The 25,881-nt window shown below is 42.8% G+C and overlaps 1 protein-coding gene across 4 annotated transcripts in view; it reads left to right on the top strand.

Annotated features, from left to right (window-relative positions):
* The window catches only part of ATF1 (activating transcription factor 1), a 51,582-nt gene that overhangs the window by 8,327 nt on the left and 17,374 nt on the right, over positions 1–25,881 (top strand). For all 4 annotated transcript variants that reach the window (XM_053558025.1, XM_053558027.1, XM_053558024.1 and 1 more), the window contains exons 3-4: positions 17,054–17,154; positions 24,905–25,035. In XM_053558025.1, coding sequence (XP_053414000.1) covers positions 17,054–17,154; positions 24,905–25,035 — 232 coding nt within the window. The remainder of the gene's footprint in view (positions 1–17,053; positions 17,155–24,904; positions 25,036–25,881) is intronic.

The raw sequence follows: 25,881 nt of genomic DNA, 5'->3' as shown, positions 1-25,881 counted from the left end.
TCTGACATATTTTAAAAGAACCATACAGTCTGCTTTGTGAAGAAGAAACAGAAAAGCCAGTTAGGAGGTGTTACAGTCAAGTACATGAGATGATGGTGGCTTGGCCAAGGTGGATAGTGGTATTCAAGCGATCCCCTTGCCTCAGTTTTCTATTTTTAGTGGAGCTGGGATCTCACTCTTGCTCAGGCTGGTCTTGAATTTCTGAGCTCAATTGATCCACCCATCTTGGCCTCCTAGAGTGCTAGGATTAAAGGGGTGAGTCATTGCTCCTGGCCTGTTTGTTTATTTTTTTGGACAGAATCTCAGTCTGTCCCTCTGGGTAGAATACTGTGATGTCAAAGCTCACAGCAACCTCAAACTCTTGGGTTCAATAGATCCTTTTATCTCGGCCTCCTAAGTAGGCTTGGCTAATTCCTTTTCTATTTTTTAGTGGAAATGGGGTCTGACTCTTGCTCAGACTGGTCTCAAACTTCTGAGCTCAAGCAATCCACCTGCCTTGGCTTTCCAGAGTGCTAGAATTACAGGCGTGAGCCACCACCACTGGCCTAAAACAGAAAACTTATTATCTTACAGTTTTTGTGGGGTCAGGCACATGTCTTCTTCAGTGTCTCATACCAAGCTGAAATTAAGGTGTTAGCTAATGCTGGGTTCTTATCTGGAGGCTGGACTAGAGAAGAATGCACTTCCAAGCTCACCTAGGTTGCTGGCAGAATTCTTTCTGTTGTGTTTATAGGACTAAGCTTTACTTTTGTGTTTGTTGTTGGCTGCCTGCTATCCTGAACCCCTAAAGGCCACCTGCAATTCCCTGTCATACGCCAGACAGAAAGAAGGCAGAGCTGCCATATTAAGGGAAAAAAAGAATTCAGGTAGATTTTTAATGAATTTTAAAGTCCAAGTGTAAGCTAGCCTAAAAGAATAAAAAAATCCTTGGGAAATGCAGACATGAAAGTCTATGTTACTGTAGCTTTTTCTCCAAGGATCTCCAAAGGGTTGCTTGTGAGAAAGATTGGGTAAAACACAGGATCCCAGAGAAAGCCCTTCTAGGTGGTATAAGCCTGCCTGGGCCCTTCTCTTATATGGAAAAAGAGTTTTAAGTTGCTGGGGGAAAAGGGCAGCCTTGTTTTTCATTGTATCTGGGAGAAGTGAAAAGAAAAAGAAAATCGGGGTGGCACCTGTGGCCCAAGGAGTAGGGTGGCGGGTTCAAACCCAGCCCCAGGCAAAAACTGCAAAAAAAAAAAAAAAAAGAAAATCCACAAACCTTAAGGAAAGGGCAAAACTGTTATGGACTCAAGAATATAGGGCCTCCTTAAGACTGAGACTAGAATCTCACTGTTGCTGCTATGAAGTCAAGCAAAAGCAATCCGCTCCAGAAAGACAAGAATATGGAGAGAGCCTCTTTCTTTGGGGCAGACGCACAGAGAAGAAAGCTAAGGATGCAGCAAGACAAAGAGAAACCCTGGGCTCGGCGCCTGTGGCTCAAGGCTCAAGCTACATACACGTGAGCTGGTGGGTTTGAATCCAGCCCAGGCCCCGCAAACAACAATGATGGCTGCAACCAAAAAAATAGCCGGGCGTTGTGGCAGGCGCCTGTAGTCCCAGCTACTTGGGAGGTGGAGGCAGGAGAATCGCCTGAGCCCAGGAGTTGGAGGTTGCTGTGAGCTGTGATGCCATGGCACTCTACCCAGGGCAACAGCTTGAGGCTCTGTCTCAAAAAAAAAAAAAAAAAAAAAGAGGGCGCTGGCCCCATATGCCGAGGGTGGCGGGTTCAGCCCCGGCCAAACTGCAACAAAAAAATAGCCGGGCGTTGTGGCGGGCGCCTGTAGTCCCAGCTACTTGGGAGGCTGAGGCAGGAGAATTGCCTAAGCCCAGGAGTTGGAGGTTGCTGTGAGCTGTGTGACACCACGGCACTCTACCGAGAGCAATAAAGTGAAACTCTGTCTCTACAGAAAAAAAAAAAAGAGAGAGAACCCCTGGGCAGACCAGCCCCCACCCAGAGCACCAGTTCACACTAGAGGAATTTGAAGCTGGTAGTGCTCTTATAGTCATTATAACAACAAAACAATCCAAACCCAGCTCAGTTTCTGAATAGATTGACTCAACCCCTGTCCTGGCCTAGTTTTCCCATTTTGAGGCATAAATACTATTTACCTCAGTCTTTTCTGTCTTACCCGTGATGTCAGTCATTCAGGCAAAGATTAAGATACATGGCTTGGCACCTGTGGCTCAAGCGGCTAAGGCACCAGCCACATACATCTGAGCTGGCGGGTTCAAATGCAGCCTGGCCCGCCAAACAACAATGATGGCTGCAACCAAAAAAATAGCTGGGCATTGTGGCGGGCGCCTGTAATCCCAGCAACTTGGGAGGCTGAGGCAAGAGGAACGCTTGAGCTCAGGAGTTGGAGGTTGCTATGAGCTGTGATGGCACAGCACTCTACCCAAGGTGACAGCTTGAGGCTCTGTCTCAAAAAAAAAAAAAAAAAGATTAAGATATACTAAAAAAAACAGGAAAAAGGTAACTAACTGTCTAAAAGCAAAATAGCAAAAGGAACTAGACTCAAGATGACCCAGTTGTTGGAACTATTAGATACTCAATTTAAAATTGCAATGACTAGGCCAAAAGTTGTGGTTTATACCTGTAATTTCAGCACTTTGGAAGGCCAAGGTGAGAGGATCTCTTGAGGCCAGGCAATCTACCTGCCTTTGCCTCTGGAGTGGCTGGGATTACAGGCCCCAGCCACTGTGTTCAGCTCTTCGTTTGTATTCTACTTTCTACCTTGTTGGATGCAGAGTTACTGTATTTATTAGATTAGTTTTATTCTATATTCTTACCATTTTTTATCTGCTCATTTTATGACTGAGGGAAATATGTGACTCTACCATTATAATTGTGGGCTTGTTGGTTTCTCCTATGCTGTGATTGTGGGTTATGAGTCTGTAAATGAAAGTAATTTTTTCTTTGTTTGTTTTGAGACAGGATCTCACTCCGTCACCCCAGCTGGAGTGCATTGGTATCATCACAGCTCACTGCAACCTCAAACTAAGCTCAAGCTCAGCCTCCTCCCTCCTTCCTCAGCCTCCCCAGTGGCTGGGACTGTAGGCGTGCACCACCATGCCTGGCTCATTTTTCTGTTTTTTGTAGAGACAGGATCTTGCTCTTTCTTCCTCAGGCTAGTCTCAAGCAGTCCTTCTACCTTCGCCTCCCAAAGTGCTAGGATTATATGCATGAGCCATTGCGCCTCGCCCAGATTTTAATTTATTTTATTTTACTTTTTTAATTTTAATTTATTTTGGGGGATTCATTGAGGGTACAAGAAACCAGGTTACACTAATTGCATTTATTAGGTAAAGACCCTCTTTTTTTTTTTAACAATTCATTGTTTTGTGTTTTTTTTTTTGGCCAGGGCTGGGTTTGAACCCCGCCACCTCTGGCATATGGGACCGGCGCCCTACTCCTTGAGCCACAGGCGCCACCCAGTAAAGACCTTCTTGTGTCTCGCCCCCAAAAGGTGTGGCACACACCCAAGACCCCACCCCCTCGCTCCTTCCCTCTCTTCTCTTCTTTCCCCACCCCACCCTCCTTCTTTCTCTCTCTGCCCTCCCCTTTTCCCACCCCCACCATGTCATTAATTGTCCTCATATCAAAATTGAGTACACAGGATTCATGCTTCTCCATTCTTGTGATGCTTTACTAAGACTAGTGTGTTCCACTTCCATCCAGGTTAATACAAACGCTATAAAGTCCATTTTTTTAATGGCTGAATAGTATTCCATAGTGTACATACACCACGGCTTGTTAATCTATTCCTGGGTTGGTGGGCATTTAGGCTGTTTCCACATTTTGGCAATTGTAAATTGAGCTGCAATAAACAGTCTAGTGCAAGTGTCCTTATGATAAAAGGATTTTTTTTCCTTCTGGGTAGATGCCTAGTAATGGGACTGCAGGATCAAATGGAAGGTCTAGCCTGAGTTCTTTGAGGGTTCTCCATACTTCCTTCCAAAAAGGGTGTATTAGCAGTGTAAAAGTGTTCCCTTCTCTCCACAACCACGCCAGCATCTGCAGTTTTGAGATTCTGTGATGCAGGCCATTCTTGCTGGGGTTAGATGATATCTCAGGGTGGTTTTGATTTGTATTTCTCTGATAATTAGGCATGATGAACATTCTTTCATATGTTTGTTAGCCGTTTGTCTGTCTTCTTTAGAGAAAGTTCTATTCACGTCTCTTGCCCATTGATATATGGAATTGTTGGCCTTTTTCTTGTGGATTAATTTGAGTTCTCTATAGATCCTAGTTATCAAGCTTTTGTCTGATTCAAAATATGCAAATATCCTTTCCCATTGTGTAGTTTGTCTATTTGCTTTGGTTGTTGTCTCCTTAGCTGTACAGAAGCTTTTCAATTTAATGAAGTCCCATTTGTTTATTTTTGTTGTTGCAATTGCCATGGCAGTCTTCTTCATGAAGTCTTTCCCCGGGCCGATATCTTCCAGTGTTTTTCCTATGCTTTCTTTGAGGATTTTTATTGTTTCATGCCTTAAATTTAAGTCCTTTATCCATCTTGAATCAATTTTTGTGGGTGGAGAAAGGTGTGGGTCCAGTTTCAGTGTTTTACATGTGGATATCCAGTTCTCCCAGCACCGTTTATTGAATAGGGAGTCTTTCCCCCAGTGTATGTTCTTGTTTGGTTTATCAAAGATTAGGTGGTTGTAAGTTATTAATTTCATTTCCTGGTTTTCTATTTGATTCCAAATATCTATGTCTTTATTTTTGTGCCAGTACCATGCTGTCTTAACCATTATGGCATATAGTACAGCCTAAAATCTGCTGTGGTGATGCCTCCCAGCTTTGTTTTTATTACTAAGAATTGCCTTAGCTATACGGGTTTTTTTCTGGTTCCATAAAAAACGCAGAATCATTTTTTCCAAATCTTGAAAGTACAATATTGGTATCTTAATAGGAATGGCATTGAATAGGTAGATTGCCTTGGGAAGTATAGACATTTTAACAATATTGATTCTTTCCAGCCATGAGCATGGTATGTTCTTCCATTTGTTAAAATTCTCTGCTATTTCCTTTCTTAGGGTTTGATAATTTTCTTTATAGAGATCCTTCACCTCCTTTGTTAGGTATATTCCTAAGTATTTCATTTTCTTTGAAGCTATGGTGAAGGGAGTTGTGTCCTTAATTAGCCTCTCATCTTGACTGTTATTGGCATATATAAAGGCTACTGACTTGTGGACATTGATTTTATATCCTGAGACATTACGTATTTTTTGATGACTTGCAGGAGTTTTGCGGTTGAGTCTTTGAGGTTCTCTAAGTACATAAGATCATGTCATCAGCAAAGAGGTAGAATTTGACCTCCTCTGCTCCCATTTGGATTCCCTTTATTTCCTTGTCTTGCCTAATTGTATTGGCTAGAACTTCCAGCCCTACATTGAATAGTAAAGGTGACAGAGGACAACCTTGTCTGGTTCCAGTTCTAAGAGGAAAAGCTTTCAGTTTTACTCCATTCAGTAAAATATTAGCTGTGGGTTTGTCATAGATAGCTTCAATCAGTTTTAGAAATGTGCCACCTATGCCTATACTTTTCAGTGTTCTAATTAGAAAAGGATGCTGGATTTTATCAAATGCTTTTTCTGCATCTATTGAGAGGATCATATGGTCTTTCTTTTTGCTTCTATTAATACGGTGGATAACATTTATGTACTTGCGTATGTTAAACCAGCCTTGCATCCCTAGGATGAAACCTACTTGATCATGATATATGACTTTTTTGATGATAAGCTGTAATCTATTGGTCTAAAATTCTTTTTAGTTGGCTCTTTTCCTGGTTTCGGTATCAGGGTAATGTTTGCTTCGTAGAATATGTTGGGGAAGATTCCTTCCTCCTCACTTTTTTGGAATAATTTCTGCAGCACAGGAATAAGCTCTTCCTTGAAGGTTTGATAGAATTATGGTGTGAAGCCATCAAGACCAGGGCATTTTTTTGTTGGGAGCTTTTTTATTGTTTAATCTTAGTTCTTGAAATTGGTCTGTTCAGGAGCTCTTTGGCTAAGAGCTAAGTCTAGGGAGAGGGTGTGATTCCAAATATTGATCCATTTCCTTCACATTGCCAAATTTCTGGGCATAGAGTTTCTGATAGTATTCAGAGATGATCTCTTGTATCTCTGTGGCATCAGTTGTAATTTCCCTTTTATCATTTCTGATTGAGGTTACTAGAGATTTTAGTTTTCTGTTTCTAGTTAGTCTGGCCAAAGGTTTATCCATTTTACTTATTTTTTCAAAAAACTAACTCCTTGTTTCATTCATTTTCTGAATGATTCTTTTGTTTTCAACTTCATTGATTTCTGATTTAATTTTGGATATTTCTTTTCTTCTGCTGGGTTTAGGCTTATATTGTTCTTCTGTTTCCAATTCCATAAGATGGCTTCTGAGTTTGTTGATGCACTCTCTTTCTGTTTTTCGAATGTAGGCATCTAAAGCGATAAATTTTCCTCTCCAAACTGTTTTGCAGTATCCCACAGGTTTTGGTAGCTTGTGTCGTCATTGTTGTTATGCTCAAGAAAGTTAACGATTTCCTGTTTTATTTCTTCCTGCACCCAACTGTCATTCAACAGAAGGTGGTTTAGTTTCCATACTTTTGTGTGTGGGTGAACGTTTTTGTTAGAGTTGAGTTCCATCTTTAGTGCCTTGTGGTCTGATAAGATACAAGGTAAAATTTCAGTTCTTTTGATTCTGTTGAGGTTTTTTTTGTGTCCTAGGGTATGATCAATTTTGGAGAATGTTCCATAGGGCGATGAGAAGAATGTATATATATTATTTATCTTTGGGATGGAGTGTTCTATATGTGTGTATTAAGCACAGTTGTTCCAGGGTCTCATTTATGTCCCTTATATCTTTGTTTAATTTCTGTTTAAAGGATCTGCCCAGTTCTGTAAGAGGAGTGTTAAAGCCCCCTATTATTATGGTATTACAGGATATCATACTGCTCAGACTGAGTAAGGTCTGTTTCAAGAATCTGGGAGCATTTAAATTGGGTACATAAATATTTAGAATTGAAATGTCTTGTATTTTTCCCTTGACCAGTACAAAGTGACTGTCTTTGTCTTTTTTTACTTTAGTTGCTTTAAAGCCACATGTATCTGAAAATAAGATTGCAACTCTTTTTTTTTTTTTTGTGGTTTTTGGCCGGGGCTGGGTTTGAACCTGCCACCTCTGGCATATGGGACCGGCACCCTACTCCTTGAGCCATAGGTGCCACCCACAACTCCTCTTTTCATCTTAATTCCATTTGCCTGAAAAATTGTCTTCCCACCCTTAACTCAGAGTTTTAATTTATTTTTTGAAGCTAGGTGTGTTTCCTGCAGACAGCAAATGGATAGCTTGTGGTTTGGTTTTTTTTTTTTGTAGAGACAGAGTCTCACTTTCTGGCCCTCGGTAGAGTGCCGTGGCCTCACACAGCTCACAGCAACCTCCAACTCCTGGGCTTAAGCGATTCTCTTGCCTCAGCCTCCCGAGTAGCTGGGACTACAGGCGCCCGCCACAACGCCCGGCTATTTTTTTGGTTGCAGTTTGGCCAGGGCCGGGTTTGAACCCGCCACCCTCGGTATATGGGGCCGGCGCCTTACCGACTGAGCCACAGGCGCCGCCCGATAGCTTGTGTTTTTTAATCCTGTCAGCCAATCTGTGCCTCTTCAGTGGGAAATTCAAGCCATTAACATTTAGTAAGATAATTGATAAGTGTGGTAGTGTTCTATTCATCTTATTTTCTGAGAGTCCATTGCTTAGTTTTATCTTTTGCATCAGTGTGGAAGTTTAATTGCTGAGTTCTTTAATTGCTGAGTTCTTACTTTGCTGTTGATCCTTTGTGATAGTCAGTGTGTAGAACAGGTTGAAGTATTTCCTGTAGAGCTGGTCTTGTTGTGGTGAATTTCCTCAGTGTTTGTATATAAGTAAATGATTTGATTTCTTCATCAATTTTAAAGCTTAGCTTAGCAGGATATAGAATTCTGGGCTGGAGGGCAGAGCCTGTGGCTCAGTCGGTAAGGCGCCAGCCCCATGTACCGAGGGTGGTGGGTTCAAACCCGGCCCCGGCCGAACTGCAACAAAAAAATAGCTGGGCGTTGTGGCGGGCGCCTGTAGTTCCAGCTACTCGGGAGGCTGAGGCAAGAGAATCGCTTAAGCCTAGGAGTTGGAGGTTGCTGTGAGCTGTGTGATGCCATGGCACTCTACCGAGGGCCATAAAGTGAGACTCTGTCTCTACAAAAAAAAAAAAAAAGAATTCTGGCCTGGAAATTGTTCTGTTTTTTTTTTTTTTCCCAGTTTCTAGCTGGGGCCAGGTTTGAACCCACCACCTTCAGTACATGGGGACAGCGCCCTGCTCCTTTGAGCCACAGGCACTGCCTGGCAATTGTTCTTTTTAAGTAGATTAAAAGTAGATGACCATTGTCTTGTTTGAAAAGTTTCATTGGAGAAGTCTGCAGTCACCGTGATAGATTTGTCCCTGTAGGTCAACTGGCGCTTGCTCCTGGCAGCTTGAAGAATCTTTTCTTTTGTTTTGACTTTGGACAGGTTCATCATAATGTGTCTTAGAGAAGCTCAGTTAGAGTTGAGGCGACCTGGGGTCCGATATCCTTCTGAAAGGAGTGTGTCAGAATCTTTGGTGGTGTTTGGGAAATTTTCATTTATAATATTCTCTAGTATGGCTTCCATTCCCCTGGGGCATTCTTCTTCCCCTTCTGGGATACGTATAACTCATATGTTTGAATGCTTCATAAAGTCCTATGATTCTGTTAGTGAACGTTGTGCTTTCTCTCTCTTCTGCCTCTTTAACTATCTGAGTTATCTCAAGAGCTTTGCCCTCTACCTCTGAGATTCTTTCTTCTGCATGGTCTAATCACTATTGCATCTTTAAGTTCTCTAATGGACTGCTTCAGTTCCTTCAGCTCTGCTATATCCTTTTTTTTTTTTTTTTTTTTTTGTAGAGACAGAGTCTCACTTTATGGCCCTTGGTAGAGTGTCGTGGCATCACACAGCTCACAGCAACCTCCACCTCCTGGGCTTAAGCGATTCTCTTGCCTCAGCCTCCCGAGTAGCTGGGACTACAGGCGCCACCCTGCTATATCCTTTCTATATTCTCCTTATTGTTCATCTCTTATTTGATTCTGTTTTTGGATTTCCTTTTGGTCATTTTCCACTTTATCAGCAGTTTCCTTCATTGTTCCCATTATTTCCTTCATTGTTTTCATCATCCATATTCTAAATTCCATTTCTGTCATTTCTAACATTTCTTTATAAGTGGAATCCTCTGCAGTAACTACCTGACAGTCCCTTGGGGGGTTTGCTCTGGATTGGTTTTTCATGTTGCCAGGAGTTTTCTGCTGATTCTTCCTCATGAGTGATTTCTTTTATCTTTTTCCTTGCCCTGATTTTCCTTTCACTTCCTCTTGATCTTTAAGTTGCCGTGCCTCTGGACTAGGGTTTCGATGAGGCCTCTTTGTACAGGACCAGAAGGATGAGAAGATTGAAGAGGACAAAAGGAAAAAAGAGAAAGGAGAGGGAGTGGGTAAAAGGGAATATTGAGAAAAAGAAGAGAGGCACAGAAAGAGGGAGACAGGAGCAATATGGATGTAGTGTGGGCTACTTTGACCCAACCTTAAAAACCCCCAACCTCTGGAGGTGCCGGATTGGGTGGTTCCATTGAGGTCAGCAGCTCTTTGCTAGCCTGTTCGGACACAGTACCTCACCTCCACCAAGTAGAGAGGAAAGGCAAAAATGCTATAAATCAAACCAAAATAAGCAAACAGAAAACTTTATGGGATAATATTGGGGGGGAACCAAATAATAAGGGTAGAAACACTAGCAAAAATGAAGTTCTAATTGTTGAAAAAGGCAACAGTGGAAAATTGTAAACTAGAAAAATGAAGGAAGAAAAGAAAGAAAAAAATTATAGGGAAAACGTTGAAATTAAAAAAAAAAACAGTATACATATCTTGCTGGATATCGTCTGGGGTATGAGATGTTAATCACAATGGTGGTACAGCTGTATGACATGGAGACTGGAGGCCTCTGATTTCTCAAACCCCACAGGGTGGAGAGCCTAAATCTCTGTTCAGCCCGCTTAAAAGGCACTTTAATATGCTAACCTTGGCTAAGCAGAAGCTTTCCCAGGAAACACTTGTCGCTGGGATCACTTCTGAAGTGGTTATCCACTTACCCAATGTGCCAAAACCAGTCTCACTCTATGCCCCTGAGGACTAAGACTGTAGAGCATCTCAGTCCCGGCCTTCAGGCTGCTCCATCACTAGATTACTCCCTCCCACCCATCCTTGCTCAGTGACCCTGAGGCCGGAGCTTGCCACGCCCCACAGCTGAACACTATTAGCTCCATCTGGCTCAGTGGCTCAGTCTGGGGCCCTAGACAACACTTAATGTCCTCCACACTCTTGCTGAAGTTTTCCCAAGGTAGTTCAACTGAGTGCTAAGTCCAAAAAAACCAGAACAGCTCACAGGTAAGGCCTTTCCAGTTTGCAATCCCACTGCTGCTGTACTTACAGCTGACAGTGGGATTAGACCAAATGAACACACGCAAACACTTGCCAGTTCTTCACTGCTTTTGTCCTCCTCATGGGGTCCAGAAGTCTCATGCTGACTCCCTGTGTCCCAGAGGGATGTTTCTGTTCAGATCTCACCAGCCAGAGATGCCTGGAGTCTTCTCTCCCCAGACTCACCATGCCCAGTTGCAAGGAAGCTGTTAACTCGGCCGCCATCTTCCTCAAGATTCTCACCCAAATTTTTAAATTATGTTTTCTTAGAGAACTGTCCCTTTTATTTGTGTCTGTAAATACTTTTTACCTTTAAAACTTGACCGACATGGCTTTAATTTAGTTAGTATTTCAGTGCTTTATCTTTTTCCTGTGTTTTTACTTTTAAACTTTCTATATTTTTATGTTTTAGGTCTGTCTCTTATTAACAGTATTTAGCTAGATTTTATTTATTTATTTTTTTTATTGTTGGGGATTCATTGAGGGTATAAGAAACCAGGTTACAACGATTGCTTAGCTAGATTTTTTTTTGTTGTTGTTGTTGTAGAGACAGAGTCTCACTTTATGGCCCTCGGTAGAGTGCTGTGGCCTCACCCAGCTCACAGCAACCTCCAACTCCTGGGCTTAAGCGAGTCTCTTGCCTCAGCCTCCCGAGTAGCTGGGACTACAGGTGCCCGCCACAACGCCTGGCTATTTTTTGGTTGCAGTTTGGCCGGGGTCGGGTTTGAACCCGCCATCCTCGGTGTATGGGGCCGGCGCCCTACCGACTGAGCCACAGGCGCCACCCTTAGCTAGATTTTTTTAACAATTTGGTGTCCTTGTTTTTGTCTTTCAACTGGAGCTTTTGGTCCATGTGCATTGAACGTAATTACTGATAAATACAGGTTTAGATCTACTTTTGTGTTTTTGTGTTTGGTTTTTTTTTTTGTTTTTTTTTTTGAGACATAGTCTCACACTATTGCCCTAGGAAGAGTACCATGGTGTCGCAGCTCACAGTAACCTCCAACTCTTAGGCTTAAGCAATTCTCTTACCTCAGCCTCCCAAGTAGCGGGGACTACAGGCACCCACCACAATGCCTGGCTATTTTTTGGTTGTAGCTGTCACTGTTTGGCGAGCCTGGACTGGATGCGAACCCGCCAGCTCAGGTGTATGTGGCTGGTGCCTTAGCCACTTGAGCCACAGGTGCTGAGCCTTTTTTATTTTTTGCCAGGGCTGGGTTTGAACCTGCCACCTCCGGTATATGGGGCCAGTGCCCTACTTCTTGACCTACAGGCACTGCCCTTTTTTTTTTTTTTGAAGAGACAAGAGTCTCACTTTGTTGCCCTTGGTAGAGTACCGTGGTGTCACAGCTCACAGCAACATCCAGCTCTTGGGCTTAGGTGATTCTCTTACCTCAGCCTCCTGAGTAGCTGGGACTACAGGCGCCTGCCACAACGCCCGGCTATTTTTTGTTAGTGTTTGGCCAGGGGCTTAGTTCAAACCTGCCACCCTCAGTATATGGGGCCGGCGCCCTACTCACTGAGCCACAGGTGCTACTGTACTTTTGTGTTTTTTTACCTTCATGTTCCATGTTTCTTTTTGTCATCTTTTTTGTCTTTTGCATTATTTTATCTCCATTACATTCACCCATCGCTTATACCAGTTTACACTGCATGTAAACTCTGTTTTTGCTTTTTAAGTGTTTATCCTAATCACAGCATGTCTACTTAGTAAAATCTAAAGTTAGGGCTGCACCTGTGGCTCAGTTGGTAAGGCGCCAGCCCCATATACCGAGGGTGGTGGGTTCAAGCCCGGCCTCGGCTGAACTGCAACCAGAAAATAGCCGGGTGTTGTGGCGGGCGCCTGTAGTCCCAGCTACTCGGGAGGCTGAGGCAAGAGAATCGCTTAAGCCCAGGAGTTGGAGGTTGCTGTGAGCTGTGTGACGCCACGGCACTCTACCGAGGACCATAAAGTGAAACTCTGTCTCTATAAAATAAATAAATAAATAAATAAAATCTAAAGTTAGTACCATTACTGTCCTCCCAGATGATCTAGGGTCCTCAGAGCCTTTATTTATCCTAGTTCTAACTTGTTACTGTTGCTGTTTTTTTTTTGTTTGTTTGTTTGTTTGTTTGTTTTTTTGCAGTTTTGGCTGGGGCTGGGCTTGAACCCACCACCCCTGGTATATGGGGCTGGCGCCCTACTTGAGCCACAGGCACCACCCTACTGTTGCTGTTTTAATCACATGAAACATAAATTTATTTAATTAATGTTTATTTTTTTCCATGTTTTTTGTCACTTTTCTTGCTCTTCATTCTTCCATGTCTAAGCTTCCATTTGAAATCCCCTTCTTCTTTTTTTTTTTTTTGTAAGAGACAGTCTCACTTTGTCCCCCTTGGTAGAGTGCCATGGTGTCACAGCTCACAACAACCTCCAGCTCTTGGGCTTAGGCGATTCTCTTATCTCAGCCTCCCGAGTAGCTGGGACTACAAGCACCCGCCACAATGCCCGGCTATTTTTTTTTTATTGTTGTTGCAGTTTGGCTGGGGCCGGGTTTGAACCTGCCACCCTTCATATATGGGGCTGGTGTCCTACTCACTGAGCCACAGGTGCAGCCCTTGAGATCCCTTTTCTTTCATCTTAAGTACAGTTGGTCCTCTGTATTTCTGGGTTCTGTATCCCTGGATTTAGCCAATCATGATTGAGTCCTCCTGTCCACTTTAAGTCATCTCTGTGTTACTTACATAACACTAATGACAGTGTAAATGCCATGTATTATGTAAATAGTTGTTATGCTGTAATGTTTAAGGAATAATAGCAAAAGAAGTTGGTACAATTTTAGTACAGATGTAACCATCCTTTTCTTTCTTTTGTTTTTTTTTTTGTTGTTGTTGTTTTTTGTTTTGTTTTGGCCAGGGCTGGGTTTGAACCCGCCACCCTCAGCATATGGGGCTGGTGCCCTACTCCTTGAGCCACAGGTGCCACCCTTGCTTTTTTTTTTTTTAACCATCCATTTCTTTCTTTAGCACATTCTATCCTCCATGTCTTTTAATCTCTTTACGTATTTCCCATCTGTTGTCTTTTCTGTACTGCAGTTCCAATAATTTCTTCTTTCCTTTTATTTCATTAATTTTTCTTTTTAACTTTGTCTAATCTTCTAGTACTGTGGTCCTCAACCCTATGGCCTGTTAGGAATGGGGCTGCACAGCAGGAGAGGAGCAGCATCCAGCAAGTGAAGTGAAGTGAAGCTTCATTTGTATTTATAGATGCTTCTTGTCACTCACATTACTGCCTGAGCACCCTCCTGTCAGATCAGGGGCCCCATCAGATTTTCATAGGAGTGTGGACCCTACTGTAAACTGTGCATACGAGGGATCTAGGTTGTGCTCCTTATGAAAATCTAGTGTCTCATCCCAGTCCGTGGAAAAATTGTCTTCCATGAAATGGATCCCTGGTGCCAAAAAGGTTGGGCCCTACCATTCTAGCATATCTGAACAGTGATTTTTAATATTGCAAGTGTTATGTCTTTATTTCTAGAAAATCTGGGGTGGCACCTGTGGCTCAAAGGAGTAGGGCACTGGCCCCATATGCCGGAGGTGGTGGGTTTAAACCCAGCCCCGGCCAAAAACTGCAAAAAAAAAGAGAAAATCTGTTTGGTTCTTTTTCAAACCTACTATAATTTTCTGTTTCCTGAAGATATTCTCAAGCTTGTCTTGAAATATCTCTTTGTTTAAGCATAGTAAGAATAATAGTTTTGTAATCTGTATATGATGTTCTTATCTAAATCATTTGGGTCTGATTCTGCTGTGTTTTGTTTTTGCTTCTTGCTCATGGTACCTTGTATGATTGGTTCTATTTATAACTTCCACAGCTTTCAGCTTCCATCATTCTAGTCTACGCCTGTGTTAGCACATGTCCTTCTGTGTGTATGTTACTAGGCAGAGGAATTTTCAGCTCCATTGTAATCATAGTAGGCTTTTTAAACACTGGTGTGTGCTAAAGGGAAAGTACTGAAGACATTGTGGGGAAGGTTTGTCACTAGCCATTGCTCATTGGCTGACACCTATCAAAGTTAGGATCCTCTTTTCCCACAGAGATTGGGAGACTGAGACCCTGTCCTTTCTCTTTTTTTTTTGAGACAGAGTCTCACTTCGTCGCCCTTGGTAGAGTGTGTGGTGTCACAGCTCACAGCAATCTCAAACTCTTGGGCTTAAGCGATTCTTTTGCCTCAGCCTCCCAAGAAGCTAGGACTATAGGCGCCTGCCCCAATGTCTAGCTATAGAGTCTTGCTCTTTCTTGGGCTGGTCTTGAACCTGTGAGTTCATGCAATCCACCCACCTTGGCCTCTCAGAGTGCTAGGATAACAGATGTGAGCCACCAAGCCTGACTCTGACCCTGTCCTTCTTTTCTTTTTTTTTTTCTTTTTTGCAGTTTTTGGCCAGGGCCGGGTTTGAACCTGCCACCTCTGGTATATGGGGTTGGCACCCTACTCCTTGAGCCACAGGCACCACCCAACCCTGCCCTTCTTGATGGTTACATTTTAAGGAGATGGCTCCTAGGCCTGGAGAAAGACATTTGTGAGTTATAGAATATTTATGTATCAAAGAACAAAGAAAAGATTTACAACTGGAAGTTTACTAGAATCAATGCTCTAAGAAAAGTGAGCAGAGGGGCCTATAGTTGTGTTTTGGCTGGAACAAACAGTAAATTCTTTTGGTAGCATTAAGCTTTAGGGTCATTCTAGGGACACAACCTTGACCTGATGGAAGCCAGGTTAGAATGTGGCCAGGTCTTTTAGAAGGGAGGGGGTTGGATGGAGTCATTTGTGTTGAGTTTGCATTGCAGTTCTTAGTACCTGGATAAATTTTGTATACAAAATTTGGGTATTTGGGCTCGGCACCTATAGCTCGGCGGCTAGGGCCACATACACTGGAGCTGGGGGGTTCAAACTCAGCCCAGGCCTGCCAAACAACAATGACAATTACAACAAAAAAATAGCTGGGCATTGTGGCGGGCACCTGTATTCCCTGCTACTTGGGAGGCTGAGGCAAGAGAATTGGTTAAACCCAAAAGTTTGAGGTTGCTGTGAGCTGCTGCACTACGGCACACTACCAAGGGCAACATAGTGAGACTCTGCCTCGAAAAATAAAAATAAAAATATTTTAGGGGCCGCACCCGTGGCTCAGTGAGTAGGACATCAGCCCCAAATACTGAGGGTGGTGGGTTCAAACTCAGCCCCACGCAAACTGCAACAAAAGAATAGCCGGGCGTTTGAGGTTGTTACGAGCTATGATGCCACAGCATTCTACTGAGGGTGACAGAATAAGACTCTGTCTCAATAAAACAAAACTTGGAAACCATTTACTTTCTCAATTGTTAAAATATTGTTATAACTTAAAACTTGCATATGGTGTCAGTATGGTTTTAAAGTGTTTTCATTAATAATAACTAATATTCATTGCATGGGGGTATGTGCCATGCGCTGAATACTTAACATATATTAACTAATTGTGAAAAGAGGTAAAGCTGATTATGCATATTTTTAAATTGTATGTGTTTAAATATTTAATTTAATTGCCTGTGACCACCTTGCTAAATCTAATGGTCTGTTTTCAGTCCTTGTATTATTTCACCAGTATGCAGCATTTGACACTATTGATTACTCTTTTCTTCTTAAATGCACTGTCTTCACTAGCTTTCCAAGGACACCTTGCTCATTTGTTTCTCTTCCTACCTCACTAGTAATTCCTTCTGGGTCTCATTTGCTGGTTCTTCCTCCCCTTTCCAATACAGTAGAACCTCCATAGTTGACCACCTCCCTACATTGACCTTATTTCCGTAGACCTGACATGTATCACATGTATGTATCAGTACAGTATGCCTAGTTCCTTATGTTGAGCACCTCTGTAATTTGACCAGCTTGTTACAGTCCTTTGGGTGGTCAACTTGCAGAGGTTTTACTGTTCATTTCCTGAGTTTAGTCTTTGGACCACTTCTCTGTAGTGAGCTCATCCATTCTCATGGCTTTAAGGATTCTAAAGAGCTATGCTCCCAAATTTATGTTACATAGCTCATACCTCTTCCCTGCCGTACAGGCTTGTATATTTAGCAGTCTCCTTAATGTCAGCAGTTGGATATTAACAGGCTTTTCAAACTTAGCATGTGCAAAATTCCCATAAGCATTAATAATTAAAAAACAACTCTTGAAGGAATATCCATCAATGTAGAAAATAGAGTAGAGAGTGAGATCAGAGAATGTTCTTTTAAACTCTAGTAGAATAGTATTGCTTTGTGGGGGGACAATCTTTATTCTTAACTCTGGGTTTGCTATATTTTATGTTCTTTGGTTGGTTTGGGCTCCTGAAATAAACTTTCTCATTTTTTTCTTTTCCTTTTGTTCCTTTTAGATCTTAGATTTAATGTGCAATCGAATTTAAATGGGAGGAGATAGATTATTTTCTCTAAAAGTAAAAACTCAGTCTCTTCCCATCCTACATTGTTCATCACATTAAAACCACCTCTACTTTTTAGGTATCATCTTTATCAGAAAGTGAGGAGTCCCAAGACTCATCTGACAGCATAGGCCCCTCACAGAAAGCCCACGGGATCCTAGCACGGCGTCCATCTTACAGGTGTGTACGCTCTTGTGTCAAACTGTGCAAGTTATTATATTACCAGCTGAGTTCAAATGATGGTATGCAAAGCAAACTGAAGAGAGAACATGTGTTTAAGAAAGAAAGATTAGACTGAGTGCAGTAGCTTATGCTTGTAATTCTAGTACTTTGGGAGACGAAGATGAGACGCTTGCTTGAGGCCAGGTGTTTGAGACCAGCCTGGGCAATATAGCCAGTCTTGTTACCATTTTGACAAAAAAATAGCTGGGTATGGTGACATGTACTTGTAGTTCTAGCTATTTGGAAAGTGAGGCAGGAGGATCGCTTGAACCCAGAAGTTTGAGACTGCAGAGAGCTATGATCCTGCAACTGCACTGCTGTATGGGTGACAGTGAGACTCTGTCTCAAAAAATTAAGTAAGTAAAAAACAAAAAATAATGGACAAAAGACTTACACAGACATTCTTCCAAAGAAGACATAAAAATTGCCAACAGGTATATGAAAAGGAACTCAGCATCACTAATCATTATGGAAATGCAAATTAAAGCCCTGTGAGATAATCACCTGCTACCCAAAAGGATGGCTATCATCAGAAAAACTAGAGATACTAAATGTTGTTGGCAAGGATATTGAAGACACATGGTTGGTTGGAATATAATTGGTACAGCCATTATGGAAAACATAAAATAAGGTAGTTTTAAAAATAAAACCACTGGATGGATACAGTGGCTCATGCCTATAATCCTATCACTCTGCGAGTAGATTCTACTCACTCTGTAGATTCTGTAGTGAGTAGATTCTACTCACTCTGAGTAGACTCGCTCAGGCGAGTAGATTGCCTGAACTCACGGGTTCAAGACCAACCTGAGCAAGAGCGAGACCCTGTCTCTAAAAATAGCTGGGAGCTATGGCGGGCGCCTGTAGTCCCAGTTGCTTGGGAGGGTAAGGTAAGAGAATTGCTTGAGCCCAAGCCTTTGAGGTTGCTGTGAGTTGTTATGCCACAGCACTCTACCCAGGGTGACATAGTGAGACTCTGTCTCAAAAAAAGTAAAAAAATAAATAAATATAACAGATATGAAATGAGTAAGTTTTTGAAGCACAAACAAATGCAATAGGAGTTTAGATGTTATGAGAGACCTGTGTTTAGGGTATGGTCAGTCTTGTCTGATGGAATAAGTAGGAAAGACTTTATAGAAAATGTGATTTGGGTCACCACCAATTTGATAAATTTTGTGAGACTGGGGCAGGCAGGCGTTTTGTAAGGTAGCAGAAAAGCTTCTTAGACTGAGGAAATCAAAAGGTAATCCATAGGTAATCCGTATAATCAAAGTTAGATTGGATGGTGTATAAGAGGTTGGCCTGTTCTGGGAATTGGGAGCTTATGGTTCTGGGAAGAAGAGGAAGTTTAGCCAGAACAGGAAAACAGTTGTCAGATTACTTAGAGCAGTGGTTCTCAACCTTCCTAATGCTGCGATGTATTTTCGTTGTTACAAAGGGGTCGCAACCCACAGGTTGAGCACCGCTAACTTAGAGCCTTGTTATCATGTTAAGGTATCTGGATTCAGTTGAACGAACACTTAATGAACAGAGAAATTTTTGTCTGTAGAATTTTGGGGGTAAGACAAATAAACTTTACTAATGTAAACTCACAATCAAAAACTACAAAAACCTGAAAGAAATAATTCATTATTAGCAAGTAGCAGCAGATGCAATAAACACCATTAAATCTCTAAAGAATCTTTGATAATGAAGTTATTAGAGACTGTTAAGTAAAATTAAAATAAGAGTAAAAAGTTTAATGAAAAGTTTATGAAAGACAGAGAAGGAGTCAAATCCTAATATTAGAAGAGACTTAGGAGGATTTAAAAAATAAGTCAAACTAGGGCGGCGCCTGTGGCTCAGTCGGTAAGGCACCGGCCCCATATACCGAGGGTGGCAGGTTCAAACCCGGCCCCGGCCAAACTGCAACAAAAAAATAGCCGGGCGTTGTGGCGGGCGCCTGTAGTCCCAGCTACTCCGGAGGCTGAGGCAAGAGACTTGCTTAAGCCCAGGAGTTGGAGGTTGCTGTGAGCTGTGTGATGCCACGGCACTCTACCGAGGGCCATAAAGTGAGACTCTGTGTCTACAAAAAAAAATAAATAAATAAGTCAAACTTGTGGAAATGAACAATACAGTTGCTAAGGTCTATAGAGAAATTTTAAATAAGATAATATAGTGATATCTATTTAAAGTAGAATTGAGGAACTGGAAGGAAGCTGTAGGTAATTCCAGATCACCTAGAATAGAGCCTAGAGAGATAAAGAGAAATTAAGAGAGAATGAGAAGGTCCAACACAGAATATACATCTAAAAATACTTCCAAAAGGAGAGAATAGGGAAGGATACGCTATTTCTAGTCTCTCTGGGAGAAAAAAATGTAATGACTGAAATTTCCAGTGATACTGGAATTTTGCCCTTCAATAGGTCCTTGGTCTTGGGGATTCGAAGAATGAACCCATGAACCACAGATCAGTGGTAAGATAGGACTTTTATTAGAAGTCAGAAAGGAATACAGAAAAGCACCAGAGCTTCTGGAAGGGGGGAAAGAACTGAAGAACTCTCTTGGAGTCTCCATGTGGGCTCCTTTATCTAGGGGTCTTAAGTCCAGAGGATTACACATGGCTGGCAGTTGGCCCTTTACAGTCTTTGTCCCTGAGAAGGGATTAGGGTGTGTGCTCCTAACCAAGGTGGAACCACCCAAAAAACCATCACAAGCTGCTTTGTTCATGATCTTATCAGAGCCCAGAGGGTGTGTCCCGAAGAAGGCAGTCTGCTTGTGCCTGGAAATGGGGGTCTGATGTCTGAGCTCACCTGGGCCTAGAGAATGGGGGGCTCCCTGTCTAGCCTTGACTGGTGGAATCCTGTATCATCAGGACATGTATTTCTCACCTTTAGAAAGCAAAGTCCCAAAGATAATGTAAACCTGTATCTAGATGTATTTTATAAAGTAAAATTGGAGAATACCAAAGATAATCAAGGTTTCCAAAAGGAAAAAATCAATACATAGAAAGGAATGTTCATTAATCTGACAATAGATTTTTCAACAACAGCTTTAGAAGACAACAAACTAAATTTTTTTTTTTTTGTAGAGACAGTTTCACTTTGTCGCCCTCGGTAGAGTACTGTAGCGTCACAGCTCACAGCAACCTCCAGCTCTTGGGCTTAGCCAGTTCTCTTGCCTCAGCCTCCTGAGTAACTGGGACTACAGGTGCCCGCCACAATGCCCAGGTATTTTTGTGTTGCAGTTTGGCTGGGGCTACCCTCGGTATATTGGGCTGGTGTCCTACTCACTGAGCCACAGGTGCCACCCCTAAAATATTTTTTTTATTTTTATTTTTTGAGACAGAGCCTCACTCTGTCACCCTCTGTAGAGTGCTGTGGCATCATCATATCTCACAGCAACCTCTAACTCCTGGGTTCAAGCGATCCTCCTGCCTCAGCCACCCCAGTAGCTGTTGTCACAACACCCAGCTAATTTTTCTATTTTTTTTCTTGGTAGAGATAGAGTCTTGTCTTGCTCAGGCTGGTCTCAACTCCTGAGCTCAAGTTATCCTCTTACCTTGGCCTCCAGAGTTGCTAGGATTACAGGTGTGAGTCCCCGGGCCCGGCCTCATTAGGCTTATTTAAGGCTATTAGCGATGGTCACCAAAAGAATATGAGTAAAAAGTTTAATTACCAAACAGAGAGCATTCTTGTATAAAATAATGAACTCTTGGAAAAAATACCTAATGTGTTTGTATTTATAGGAAATGGTGAAAATCTCTTATCACCCTTTTCCCCATAAATATAAAAGCTGTATACATAGAAATAACATGGGTTGAAACCAGAATGAGGAGAGGAAGCAAGTGCGAAAACCAGGGGTACCCATTGGTTTAGGCCTACTACAGGAAGGGGCTCTGAACCTGAGATTTCTTCATTAAGCAAGGATCTATAAAGGAGGCCAGAACATCTAAAAAGAAACTTCTGCAAGTTAAATTTGCCACAGATTAGGATCAATCAAATATGAATTCAGTCAAAAATTATCAAGCATAAGTGAGGATCAGCAGAAACAATACAAGCAATTCAATAAATGCAGAGTGGAACTGCTCAGTACAAAAGTGGATACAACTTTACCTCTTTCATGTTTACATGGATGGAGCTGGAACATATTCTTCTTAGTAAAGTATCTCAAGAATGGAAGAAAAAGTATCCAATGTACTTAGCCCTACTATGAAACTAATTTATGGCATTCACTTGAAAGCTATAACCCAGTTATAACCTAAGAATAGGGGGAAGGGCGAGAGGGAGGTGGGAGGATGGGCGGAGGGAGGGTGATTGGTGGGATTACACCTGCTGTGCATCTTACAAGGGTACATGTGAAACTTACTAAATGGAGAATATGAATGTCTTAACACAATAACTAAGAAAATGCCAGGAAGGCTATGTTAACCAGTGTGATGAAAATATGTCAAATGGTATATAAAACCAGTGTATGGTGCCCTATGATTACATTAATGTACACAGCTATGATTTCATAATAAATTTTTTTTTTTTTGTAGAAAGAGTCTCACTTTATGGCCCTCGGTAGAGTGCCATGGCATCACACAGCTCACAGCAACCTCCAACTCCTGGGCTTAAGCGATTCTCTTGCCTCAGCCTCCCGAGTAGCTGGGACCACAGGCGCCCGCCACAACACCCGGCTATTTGATTTCATAATAAATTTTTAAAGAAAGTGGATACAGAAGTGAAATTCAGGGAGAAGGGGAATAATCATTTAGAGGTCCTCAGTGTACATAAAATAGTCAAGTCCATAGGACAGATGAGATCACCAGAAAGAGAACGTACATAAGAGAAAGACGTAAAATGCCCTCCCCCAATGCTCTCCAAAGTAGAGATAGATGAGAAAGAAGATAGAACAATGACACATAGGGCTGGGCACGGTGACTCACGCCTGTAATCCTAGCACTCTGGGAGGCCAAGGCGGGTGGATTGCTTGAGCTCACAGTTTTAAGGCCAGCCTGAGCAAAAAGCGAGACCTCGTCTCTATTAAAAATAGGAAAAACTGGGCGGCGCCTGTGGCTCAGTGAGCAGGGCGCCGGCCCCATATGCCGAGGGTGGCGGGTTCAAACCCAGCCCCGGCCAAACTGCAACAAAAAAATAGCCGGGCGTTGTGGCGGGTGCCTGTAGTCCCAGCTGCTCGGGAGGCTGAGGCAAGAGAATCGCCTAAGCCCAGGAGTTGGAGGTTGCTGTGAGCTGTGTGACGCCATGGCACTCTACCGAGGGCCATAAAGTGAAACTCTATCTCTACAAAAAAAAAATAGGAAAAACTGAGGCAGGAGGATCACTTGAACCCAAGTTGGAGCTTGCTGTGAGCTATGACACCACAGCTCTCTACCTAGGGTGACAGCTTGAAACTGTCTCAAAAAAATGACAAATAGGGTGAGGCACGGTGGCTCATGCCTGTGATCCCAGCACTTTCAGAGGCTAAAGCAGGAGAATTGCTTGAAGCCAGGAGTTCAAAAATATCCTGGGCAACATAGTGAGACCCTGTCATTACAAAAATGAAAAAAATTAACTGGGCATGGTGACCTATTCCTAGGAGGCTGAGTTAAAAGGATGACTTGATCCCAGGAGTTTGGGGTTACAGTGAGCTGTGATCAGGCCAGAGTGAGACCCTGTCTCTTTAAAAAAGAAAAGAAAAGCAATGGCTAATGTCATTGACTCTATGTAATAAAGGAATATATATAGGAATGATGTACAGAGTGTCCATAAAGTTTGTGTGCAATTTAAAATTTAAAACTATTTCAAATTGTACACAAACTTTAGAGCTTTGATAATGCTGCTCTTTTGGGGTGAGGGGAGAGTGCAGAAGGGATTAGTGGTGACATTTTAGTATATCTTAACTTGATTCCTAGTAAAAATACCGGAAGCAAATATGGTAAAATACTAGCATCTATTGATTCTTGGTATATGTTACATAGGTGTTTTGTGTACTTTTCTTTCTTTTTTTTTTTTTTTGTAGAGACAGTCTCATTGTACCGCCCTCGGGTAGAGTGCCGTGGCATCACACTGCTCACAGCAACCTCTAACTCTTGGGCTTATGCGATTCTCTTGCCTCAGCCTCCCAAGCAGCTGGGACTACAGGCACCCGCCACAACACCCAGCTATTTTTTTTGTTGTTATTGCAGTTTGGCCGGGGCTGGGTTTGAACCCGCCACCCTCGGCATATGGGGCCGGCTCCCTACTCACTGAGCCACAGGCGCTGCCCTACTTTTCTTTTTTTTTTGAGACAGAGTTTTACTTTATCTCCTTTATCTCCTTCGGTAAAGTGCTGTGGCATCACACAGCTCACAGCAACCTCCACCTCCTGGGCTTAAGCGATTCTCATGCCTCAGCCTCCCAAGTAGTTGGGACTACAGGCGCCCACCACAACACCCGACTATTTTTTTGTTATTGTTGTAGTTATCATTGTTCTTTATCTACTTTATCTCCTTTGGTAGAGTGCTGTGGCATCACAGCTTACAGCAACCTCCACCTCCTGGGCTTAAGCGATTCTCTTGCCTCAGCCTCCCAAGTAGTTGGGACTACAGGCGCCCACCACAACGCCCGGCTATTTTTTTGTTATTGTTGTTGCAGTTGTCATTGTTCTTTAGTAGGCCCAAGCCAGGCTCTAACCTGCCAGCCTCAGTGCATGTGGCCAGCACCCTACTCACTGAGCTACCAGCGCCAAGCCAAATCTGATCTTTTTAAATGAAGGTCACTGACACTATTTAGAAAATAAATGTACCGGGTGGCACCTGTGGCTCAGTCGGTAGGGCGCCGGCCCCATATACCGAGGGTGGCGGGTTCAAGCCCGGCCCCGGCCAAACTGCAACCAAAAAATAGCCGGGCATTGTGGCGGGCGCCTGTAGTCCCAGCTACTCGGGAGGCTGAGGCAGGAGAATCGCTTAAGCCCAGGAGTTGGAGGTTGCTGTGAGCTGTGTGACGCCACGGCACTCTACCCGAGGGCCATAAAGTGAGACTCTGTCTCTACAAAAAAAAAAAAAGAAAAAAAAGAAAAGAAATGTACCAGCGGAGCCTGTGGCTCAGTGGGTGGGGCACCAGCCCCATATACCGAGGGTGGCAGGTTCGAACCCGGCACCAGCCAAACTGCAACAAAAAATAGCCGGGTGTTGTGGCGGGCGCCTGTAGTCCCAGCTACTCAGGAGGCTGAGGCAAGAGAATCACCTGAGCCCAGGAGTTGGAGGTTCCTGTGAGCTGTGATGCCACTGCACTCTACTGAGGGTGATAAAGTGAGACTCTCTCTAAAAGAAAGAAAGAAAAGAAATGTACCTTGGGGGCGGCACCTGTGGCTTAGTGAGTAGGGCGCCGGCCCCATATACCGAGGGTGGTGGGTTCAAACCCAGCCCCGGCTGAACTGCAACAAAAAAAATAGCCGGGCGTTATGGCGGGCGCCTGTAGTCCCAGCTGCTCGGGAGGCTGAGGCAAGAGAATCACATAAGCCCAAGAGCTAGAGGTTGCTGTGAGCCGTGTGACACTACAGCACTCTACCAAGGGCAATAAACTGAGACTCTGTCTCTACAAAAAAAAAAAAAAAAGAAGAAGAAATGTACCTTGTTAATTAATGAAGTGCCTCACAATGAAGCTATCTATCGTACAGGGGAAAGAGACATTTTGTACCTCTGTAAATGCCTTGTACATGGAAAGGCTCTCCATCTGAGTAATGAAGTTCTTTTTTTTTTTTTGTACAGAAAAATTTTTAAAGACCTGTCTTCTGAAGACACAAGAAGCAGAAAAGGAGACAGAGAAAACCCTGGAGTTTCTGCTGTCACTTCTATGTCCGTTCCGACTCCCATCTATCAGACTAGCAGTGGACAGTACAGTATGTATATCAATTTCCACAGGACAGACACAAAGATTGACTTTTCCATGGAAAGCAGTGGTGTGTAGAAAGACTGTCATACTTTAACAGTGATATATTAAAGGATAACTTTTTGAGCTAGGATTAATGCAGAGTACTTTCTCACCATTATCTCATTTACTCTTTACAACAACTCTGTGAGACAGGCAATTATTGATTTATGAGGGCACTAAAGTGTAGGCAGGGGTGTCCTTTTTCTGCCACGCATTGGAAGAGGAAGAGTTGTCTTGGGCACGTTAAATACGCAAACACTAAAGAAAGCTCATTAGCAAAAAAAAAAGGTCCACATGTACTATTTGTGATATTCTACACCAGAGATAAGCAAAAAAGTCCTCACAAAATCAGCATTTGGCCTGTTAGACACCCCTGGTTTAAAGAAGTAGAGAATGTTCCTAAAGCCACATAGCTTGTAACTGAAGGAGCCAGGATTCAAAATTAGGTTTGTCCTAATCTAAAGACATAATTTTACCCCAAACTACCCTGTATCCTACAAAATTCTCTCTTGGACACTAGCCAGTTACATACATGACCTTAATTCCGGAAGAAAATAGTATAAGGATTAGTTATATAATGAAAAATTAAACATGAACATTGAATTTTCAGTCTGAGGTTAAGGAAGTTTGAATCAGAAAGATTCAGACTATTTTTCTTTTTTTTAGAGACAGAGCCTCAAGCTGTCGCCCTGGGTAGACTGGTGTGGCATCACAGCTCACAGCAACCTCCAACTCCTGGGCTCAAAGTGATTCTCCTGCCTCCGCCTCCCAAGTAGCTGGGACTACAGGTGCCACCACAATGCCCGGCTATTTT

Source organism: Nycticebus coucang, chromosome 12 (genome assembly GCF_027406575.1).
Source record: "Nycticebus coucang isolate mNycCou1 chromosome 12, mNycCou1.pri, whole genome shotgun sequence".
Lineage (NCBI taxonomy): Eukaryota > Metazoa > Chordata > Mammalia > Primates > Lorisidae > Nycticebus > Nycticebus coucang.
This window is presented reverse-complemented; position numbering and strand designations above follow the sequence as displayed.